General features: G+C 43.9%; 1 protein-coding gene across 2 annotated transcripts; it reads left to right on the top strand.

Annotated features, from left to right (window-relative positions):
* Positions 1–1,344: 1,344 nt before the first annotated feature.
* On the top strand, positions 1,345–9,301 carry LOC109894157 (fibrinogen gamma chain-like). Of its 2 annotated transcripts, none has more exons than XM_020487399.2 (9): positions 1,345–1,627; positions 1,760–1,807; positions 2,307–2,490; positions 2,935–3,019; positions 3,421–3,551; positions 4,192–4,325; positions 4,568–4,752; positions 7,466–7,743; positions 8,042–9,301. In XM_020487399.2, the coding sequence occupies exons 1-9, from the start codon at positions 1,565–1,567 to the stop codon at positions 8,221–8,223; spliced, it is 1,290 nt and encodes a 429-aa protein (XP_020342988.1). In that variant the 5' UTR covers positions 1,345–1,564; the 3' UTR covers positions 8,224–9,301. The 2 variants fall into 2 exon arrangements, with proteins under 2 accessions (XP_020342988.1, XP_031684304.1); XM_031828444.1 differs by having other exon boundaries at positions 1,494–1,627; positions 1,763–1,807.

The raw sequence follows: 9,301 nt of genomic DNA, 5'->3' as shown, positions 1-9,301 counted from the left end.
TTTAACAATGTTTTAAGGTTATACAGCCCTTGTTTACAATTGCATTGTTTACAAACAAAGCTTATACACTACATGACCAAAAGTATGTGGGCGCCTGCTTGGCTTGCCGAGCATCTAATTCCAAAATCGTTGACATTAATATGGAGTTGGTCCCCCCCCTTTGCTGTTAAAACAGCCTCCGCTATTCTGGGGAGGCTTTCCACTAAATGTTGGAGCATAACTAATGCCACAAGAGCATTAGTGAGGTCGGGCACTGATGTTGGGCGATTAGGCCTGGCTGGCAGTCGGGCGCTCCAATTCATCCCAAAGGTGTTCGGTGGGGCCAGTCTAGTTCTTCCACATCGATCTCGACAAACCACTTCTGTATGGACCATGCTTTGTCCACCCGGGCGTTGTCATGCAGTTGGAAGCACAGAATCATCTAGAATGTTATTGTATGCTGTAGCATTAAGATTTCCCTTCACTGGAACTAAGGGGCCTAGCCCGAAGTATGAAAAACAGCCCCTGACCATTATTCCTCCTCCACCAAACTTTAAAGTTTTAGCGTTCTCCTGGCATCCGCCAAACCCTGATTCGTACGTCAGACTGCCAGATTGTGAAGCGTGATTCATCACTCCAGAGAAAGTGTTTCCAATGCTCCAGTGTCCAATGGCGGAGAGCTTTACACCACTCCAGCCAATACCTGGCATTGATTTTTACACACTACGCGCTTCAACACTCGGTGGTCCTGTTCTGTGAACTTGTGTGGCCAACGACTTTGAGTTGTTGCTCCTAGACTTTTCCACTTCACAATAGCAGTGGTTACAGTTGACCGGGGCAGCTCTAGCAGGGCAGACATTTGATGAAGGAAAGGTGGCATCCCATGACAGTGCCACGTTGAAAGTCACTGAGCTCTTCAGTAAAGCCATTCCACTGCCAATGTTTGTTTATGGAGATTGCATAGCTGTGTGTTCGACACCTGTCAGCAATGGGCATGTCTGAAATAGCTGGATCCACTAATTTGAAGGGGTGTCCACATACTTTTGTGTATATAGTGTATCACTCTCGCCACAGAAACAGCCAAATGGTGGAGGACTGTAACTTGAGGGAGTGATTGCGGTCCTAAAAGAAACTTAAAGGGGGCTCACTAATTGTAGACAATTGTATTTAGATAGCACTCTAATATAATATCTAATGCAATATCTTGTCATACGTTTTATACTGGTTTGAGTGGAATTTGCAAGGTAATGATATGGCATGATTGACCCAGGGTTGTTTTGACCCCAACGAAGTTCACCACACGATCCTGCTGCCCACGACTTTCCCTGTGATCAAAAAAGCCTGTCAATCAATCCCAGTCACATCTGGGAAATTATGAGAAGTAGGACATTTGAGTCACAATTTTTGTCCCAACATTGAGTCATCTACTAGGACATGAGTTGGATGACCCGGTTCTGTTTACACGCGGACCCCTTATCTGCTGCAGGAAGGAGGACCTTGATCAGATAAATACACCGTTAGGGGCCAGAGGCTCTTCATTCTCCAACTGTACAACACCACAACTGGTGCACCAAAGACTAGCAACATGGCTCCTTCACTTTTGTCCACAGCCGCAGGCGTTCTTTTGCTATTCTCCCTCTCCTCTGCAGTAAGTGTCACATTTCAATGAACCTGTTTCAAACGAAGGTGTGTTCTCTCATAAACAGTGTTCTCCAAAAACAGTAGATACAGTAGCATCTACTAAGATAACAGACTGTGCTGTTTTGCTTCTGTTCCACAGCAGATGAGGGGAGACTATTCCGAGGACTGCACACCAAGGGACGGATTTGTAAGTATGATTGTAGATGGGATGCACCGATGTACTCTACTCCACTCATTAAGTGGTGTGTGTGTACAGGAAGAAATCCTCCATCTTGCTATTTCATCCTCTTTGTACTGTATGCTTATTGACATTGTTATTTAGATTGAGTTGTTGCTAAATTATAGTCCCCACGCGCATATGATATGTAGTTGATTCTGGGGTATTACAACCAATTTTGTTGGTGCCTCTTTAAGAACACACGTAATTAAACATTTTGTAGTTTCTTTGAATCCAATGAAAATGTCCAATGCTCAACACATCCAATGTCACAATATAACAATATGTTGTGACTATGTGTCACAAATGGCACTCTTTTCCATATAAAGTGCTCTACTTTTGACCAAAGATCAACGGGCCCTGGTCAAAAGGCAGCGCACTATAGAGGGAATAGGGTGTCCTTTGCGACACAGACACATCTCTCACAGAGTGTTCAAATGAAAGCATCCGTGTTCTGTGTCTGTTGTAGGGCAAGTACTGCCCGACGACATGTGGCGTGGCTGACTACCTCAACAAGTACAAGCCGGTGGTGGACAAGGACCTTGATGAAATGGAGGACATCCTGGGTAGAATAACCAACCTTACCACGGGAGCCACGGAGAAAGTCACCTATATGAAGGATTCGGCAACACAACATCAGAAGTCTGGTGGAGGTAATTGACTTTTCTGTATCTTGGGCTATTTGACTGTGTTAAACTAGCTAGCACGAAAATCAACACTATTAGATGTGGTGCTAAGAAGTGGGGATGTCAGTAGCAGAAAAGTCGAAACTTTCAAGAAGTACATCGATGAGGCACACTCCGCTTTTCATGGCTATGTGATTTAGTTTACATCACTTCACAAACAGTTTGTCTATAACCTTTGTCAGGGTTGTGTTCAATAGGGAGAAAACGTTTTGAAACAGAGTGAATCCGGGAGATACTGTCTGAACTCGTCCAATAAGAGCACGTATTTTTTTGTTTTCCTTTGAAAAATGTTTTTCTACAGTTTGCCCTACTGAAGACACCCAGGTGTTAAGCTAATTGTAAAAGAACTATAGACTCTGGTAATTATTGTAGGTTACTGTAACTGAAGCAGGTATTGTGATTGTTCCACAGACGTCCACTATAAAAGGTCAGCCAGCATACTGGATGATGTCCTGCGCTTTGAGAAGACCATCGTCTCACAGGAGGAGCAAATATAGTAAGTCCTTCCTTTTCTGTTCTTTTCTTTTTTACATCAGAATCTAATTTGGTCTCAATTCACTTAGAATTGGACTTGGAACTTCTCCTTAGGAGAGCAATTGACTTCTGGAATTGTTTGCCATTTAATTGGAATTGACCCCCAATGCTCGTATGTCTCTCAGCGGCTAAAGCTGGTTGAAACCAGTCATTGATATTACATATCATTTCAACCAGTTTTGCCTGCTGGAGACGAATTACCTGGAAATACCAGGACTAAGGGTACAGGTGTCAAATGCTATGTACTTAAAACACATTGATAGTCAAGTCATGCACCCACTGACCTACAATATAAACCGCAATCTAAGTTAATATCCGCGTCACCTGAGAAACATTTTCAATCTGTTCCCCTCTTTTGCTCAGTCAACTCCAGGGGATACTGGAATCCAACAAGAAGAGGATGTTAGACCTCAAACAGATGTCCATTCAGCTGGATCAGAAATGCAAAGATCCCTGCAAGGATACTGTGGAAATCAAACCCACCACAGGGAAAGGTAAAATCAACAGCGTTCTGCAGGTCGATCCCCAGTTCATCAGAGGTTGCTCAACCCTGCTCCTGGAGAATTCACTCTACATACCCGTTGTTTGTCCTTGTTGCGTGTTGAGTCAGAAGCGAATCAAAGGCATCAATCAATAGAGGCTGAGCCAATTTGTCCCAATCCAGTTATTTGGATGTACTTTAGCAATGGTTAATGAATTAATTTGTTTATATAATTTGTTGGCATTTATAAGTGATATTCTTTAAGCAATGGGTACCAATCCAGTTATATGGATGCACTTTAGATTAGTTCAATTAATTTGCTTATATAATTTATTGGTATTTATAAATTATTCTTCCATAAATAGGTATAGCTTTAATTTAAATGATCAAAAAACATCTGTTAATAAAATACCACAGAGTGGATCTTTACCAGGGACAAGGGACAATAATCAGCAATGCACAAGATCATAAGAGCATAATCAACACAATCAGCAAGGTAATAGAGCCAGAGCTCATTTCCATCTGGAACAGGCTAAAAGCAGAATCAAAACACTACAAAACCGTTGTGCATAGCGCATTGCCTTATGGGAACAGTAGTCTTTGTTATTAACACATATCAACATGATCATAACATGTTGTTTTTCTCGTATTAGATTGCCAGGATATTGCCAACAAGGGTGCCAAAACCAGCGGTCTGTACTACGTGAAGCCACTGAAGGCTAAGGAGGAGTTCCTGGTCTACTGCGAGATTGACAGCTTCGGCCGCGGTTTTACCGTCCTGCAGAGGGTACGTGTGTTCATTATGGTTGGCTCATGCAGGATTCAAACCCCCAACCCCACCATGCTCCAACCCACTTAGCCATTGGAAGTTGCAACCAGGGTTGGGGACAATTCTATTTCAGGAAGTAAACATTCCAATTGGGATTTCAGTTTCCGGATTGACTAAAGTGAAATGGTATTGACCCAAACCTGGTTGTAACCACATACTGTATGATTATCATAACCACCGTCCAACATATATCCCCACAGAGACGTGATGGCAGCGTGGACTTCAACAAGGACTGGGTCCAGTATAAGGAGGGCTTCGGCTACCTGAGCCCAGATGACACCACCGAGTTCTGGCTGGGCAACGAGAAGATGCACCTGCTCTCCACCCAGTCCTCCATCCCATACGTGCTGAGGATCGAGCTCACCGACTGGGTGGGCAACAAGAAGTACGTACTACTAAATGCTCTACTAAGCCTACTACTAGTGCACGCTTAGGGCCTACATTCCTCAAATTGAATAGAAAATGGTGTTCAAAATATAGTGGGAACAGCTCAAAGACTTATCCCAGCAGGTAAACTGGTTCCAATGATGTCACTCCAACCCGTTGCAAAGGATGTTACAATGACATCATTGCAACCAACTTGACCCCCTGGGATGCTTATCAATCCAATTCTGTGGTGTCTAGGTTTCACGCTTTAAAAATGCTATAAATACTGTATTTCGCTATTATCAATTCCCCCTCAAAGTTATTGGGGGCTTGGCATCATTGGTCTTGCCTATATGACACATTTACTAGCGCAATTCTCTCCACTAAATTAATTAAATATTTAAGGTCAAATCTTAACTTCAGCAAGCCAAATTTTCACTTAGTCATAATGTCAATAGGAGACTAAGTTGAAATTCGACTTAAGGCCAAGTTAGGATTCACCCCTTTAATATATTTAGTGCTGAAATATTTAGTGCCATTTAGTGCCATTTTTTAATGAGGAATTGTGGAAATACGCAGCAGTAAGCCTTTTCTTGGTGAGGTGACAAACTTCAAAATAGCATGTTTTTCCACTCTTCAAATCAAAATTAATCACATGTTATTTGTCACATGCTACAACAGGTGTAGACCTTAAGGTAAAATGCTTACTTACAAGCCCTTAATATCCAACAATGCAGTTCAAGAAAGAGTTAAGAAAATATTTACTAAATTAACTAAAGTAAAAATAGTCTAATTAAAATGAAAGGTAACACAATAAAAAAGGACAATAACGAGGCTATATACAGGGGGTACCGAGTCAATGTGTGGGGGTACAGGTTAGTCAAGTTATTTTGTACATGTAGGTAGGGGTAAAGTGACTATGCATAGATAATAAACAGCAAGTAGCAGCAGTGTAAAAACAAAGGGGTGGAGGGGTGGCCGTGTCAGTGTAAATATTCCGGGTGGCCATTTAATTAATTGTTCAGCAGTCTGATGGCTTGGGGGTAGAAGCTGTTTTGGTCCTAGACTTGGTGCTCCGGTACCGCTTGCCATGCGGCAGCACAGAGAACAGTCTATGACTTGGGTGACTGGAGTCTTTGACAATTTTTTGGGCCTTCCTCTGACACCGCCTATTATATACGTAGATCCTGGATGGCAGGAAGCTTGGCCCCAGTGACGTACCGGGCCGTACGCACTACCATCTGTAGCACCTTACGGTCAAAAGCCGAGCAGTTGCCATACCAGGCGGTGATTCAACCGGTCAGGATACTCTCGATGGTGCAGCTGTAGAACTTTTTGAGGATCTGGGGACCCATGCCAAATCTTTTCAGTCTCCTGAGGGGGAAAAGGTGTTGTCATGCCTTCTTCACGACTGTCTTGGTGTGTTTGGACCATGAAAGTTTGTTGGTGATGTGGACACCAAGGAACTTGAAACTCTCAACTCGCTCCACTACAGTCCCGTTGATGTTAATGGGGGGCCTGTTCGGCTCTCCTTTTCCTGTAGTCCACGATCAGCTCCTTTGTCTTGCTCACATTGAGGGAGAGGTTGTTGTCCTGGCACCACACGGTCAGGTCTCTGACCTCCTCCCTATAGGCTGTCTCATCGTTGTCGGTTATCAGGCCTACCACTGTTGTGTCATCAGCAAACTTAATGATGGTGTTGGAGTCGTATTTGGCCACGCAGTCGTGGGTGAACAGGGAGTACAGAAGGGGACTAAGCATGCACCCCTGAGGGGCCCCAGTGCTGAGGATGAGTGTGGCAGATGTGTTGTTGCCTACCCTTACCACCTGGGGGCGGCCCGTCAGGAAGTCCAGGATCCAGTTGCAGAGGGAGGCGTTTAGTCCCAGGTTCCTTCGCTTAGTGATGAACTTTGTGGGCACTATGGTGTTGAATGCTGAGCTGTAGTCAATGAACAGCGTACTCACATAGGTGTTCCTTTTGTCCAGGTGGGAAAGGGCAGTGTGGAGTGCGATTGAGATTGAGTCATCTGTGGATATGTTGGGGCGGTATGTGAATTGGAGTGGGTCTTGGGTTTCTGGGGTGATGGTGTTGATGTGAGCCATGACCAACCTTTCAAAGCACTTCATGGCTACCAATGTGATTGCTATGGGGCGGTAATCATTTAGGCAGGTTACCTTCACTTCCTTGGGCACAGGGACTATGGCGGTCTGCTTGAAACATGTACGTAGGTATTACAGACTCGGTCAGGGTTGAAAATGTCGGTGAAGACACTTGCCAGTGTGTCCGCGCATGCTTTGAGTACACATCCTGGTAATACATCTGGCCACGCGGCTTTGTGAATGTTGACCTGTTTAAAGGTCTTTCTCACATTGGCTAGTGAGAGCGTGATCACACAGTCATCCGGATTGGCTGGTGCTCTCATGCATGATTCAATGTTACTTGCCTCGAAGCGAGCATAAAAGGCATTTAGCTCGTCTAGTAAGCTCACGCCACTGGGCAGCCTGCGGCTGGGTTTCCATTTTATATTAATACTTGTCACCTGTGTGGTCTAGTGCTTAGTGTCATGGACACAGGCATATGCACCACAGTAGGCATGGGTTCAAATCCAACCCAATGCCTTTCTGACCTGCACCGCTCCTACCTTTGTTGTCTTCTTCTCACTGTCTTATTTATACAATAAAACCACACACATAAAAAATAGCTAATAATTAAATGTATTTTCTTTCTTTAGGTATGCCGACTACGCCATGTTCAAAGTGGGGCCGGAAGTCGACATGTACCGCCTGACCTACGCCTACTACTTTGGCGGTGACGCGGGGGATGCGTTCGATGGCTTTGACTTCGGAGATGACCCCAGCGACAAGTTCTACACGTCTCACAACGGCATGCAGTTTAGTACCAGCGACAAGGACAACGACAAGTTCCAGGGTAACTGTGCTATGCAGGACGGCTCCGGTTGGTGGATGAACCGATGCCACGCCGCCCACCTCAACGGGAAATATTACCAGGGTAAGGACACGCACGTACACAGACACGTGCACACTCTCACATACAGACACGTGCGCATTCTTGCATTTTTCCATTGAAAGAATACTACTCTCCAAGTAACATGAACCATACTACAGTTATACATGTATGCAAATCACTACCAGCCTATACCAATGTTAGTTTTGGGGGGGTTCTCTGACATTTTTACTGTTAACTTTCCAAGAAGGCCACATTTATGAGTCAGTCCAAACACTGTGATTTTCTTACTTGTAACAAACTTTTCATTGACACCTCTGCCTTTCCGTCTTTCCATCCCTAGGTGGGAAGTACACGGAGAAGGACGCTGGCGAGTCAGGCTACGACAATGGCATCATCTGGGCCACGTGGCACAGCCGCTGGTACTCCATGAAGGAGACTACCATGAAGATCATCCCCACCAACAGGATCACGGCGGGGGACGGACAGCAGACCGGAGGGGTCAAACAGTTTGGAGGCCTGTAAACACTACTGAAACAAATACTGCAATATTGACTGAGCTAGAACTTTTCCGGACACAGATTAAGCCAAATCCTAAGAAGCACATGGGGAGTCTATCAAACATGTAGTCCAGGACTAACCTTAGGCCTAAAATGTGTCTGGAAAAATGGCCCTCTGTCTTGTTGTATCTAGTGTTTTATTGGTTCGATCAATGTCGTTTTTTTGTCCTCTTGCCTAAAATATTGTCTATGATCAAATCGCTGTTGTTGGACCTTGGAAGACTGGTTTGACTTATTCTATCTAGCACCTTCTGTTAGAACAAACTTTATCTAGTGTCTATCTGGTTGGTGTAACCAATTAATAAATGTTGTATTTTTCTAAATATAGATACCCCTGCTCCGACTACATGATCTAAGACAGGGTTTGAACCTGGGTGGTCTGAAGGCCATAAGACTGTGTAAGCTCTCTGAGCTAAAAAGGCAATAGCTCCGGGAGCTAACGCAAGTCTTCAAGTCTCAGGCCAAGGCACTGAATCACCTCGGTTACACAAGGGTCTTGCATTTAAAAGACCATGCCCATTTCTTTATTGTACTTTTCCTGATATTCATTCCTGGTAACGCTTGTAATTGTGCTAAATATGATAAATGATACCCACATTTATATGACATACAAGTTGGTGGCGGCATTGAAAGACTTTTAAAGAGAAGGCACTGTGCTGGGAAGACCTAACTCATTTCGTTCAACTATTTTGAACTATTCCAGATACCGATTTGCAGAAGCTATTTTGATACATTGGGGGAAGTTCTTGGAAATCACCTATTGGAAGTCCTTTGAACCAATATTCAAATAGCCTGGGTTGAATTCTGAGAGGATATGTCAACGGGAAAGAAAGTAACGCTATTAGGTAGGAATGTGAAGTAGGAATTTATCGTATTAAAGAGGGTATGTGTGTTTTTCCCTGCCTCTAAGACCAAAGTGCCCACCAGAGCCAGGTTCATGTTCAGCATGGAGAAAACGTTCTGAAACAGAATATAACTATTCAAAACTATTCAAATGTCCTATATGCTGTTCTATTACAAAATAAATACCTACCTGAACATAA

This window comes from Oncorhynchus kisutch, linkage group LG7, assembly GCF_002021735.2.
Source record: "Oncorhynchus kisutch isolate 150728-3 linkage group LG7, Okis_V2, whole genome shotgun sequence".
Lineage (NCBI taxonomy): Eukaryota > Metazoa > Chordata > Actinopteri > Salmoniformes > Salmonidae > Oncorhynchus > Oncorhynchus kisutch.
The sequence above is the reverse complement of the archived record's forward strand: the minus strand, read 5'-3'. Positions and strand labels throughout refer to the sequence as shown.

Excerpts from the sequence above, each read along its gene's own strand:
- LOC109894157 (XM_020487399.2), top strand. The coding sequence starts at position 1,565 with ATGGCTCCTTCACTTTTGTCCACAGCCGCAGGCGTTCTTTTGCTATTC. Across the intron at positions 1,808-2,306 it reads GCACACCAAGGGACGGATTT|GGCAAGTACTGCCCGACGAC; the intron begins GTAAGTATGATT and ends TGTCTGTTGTAG. Across the intron at positions 7,744-8,041 it reads CAACGGGAAATATTACCAGG|GTGGGAAGTACACGGAGAAG; the intron begins GTAAGGACACGC and ends TTCCATCCCTAG.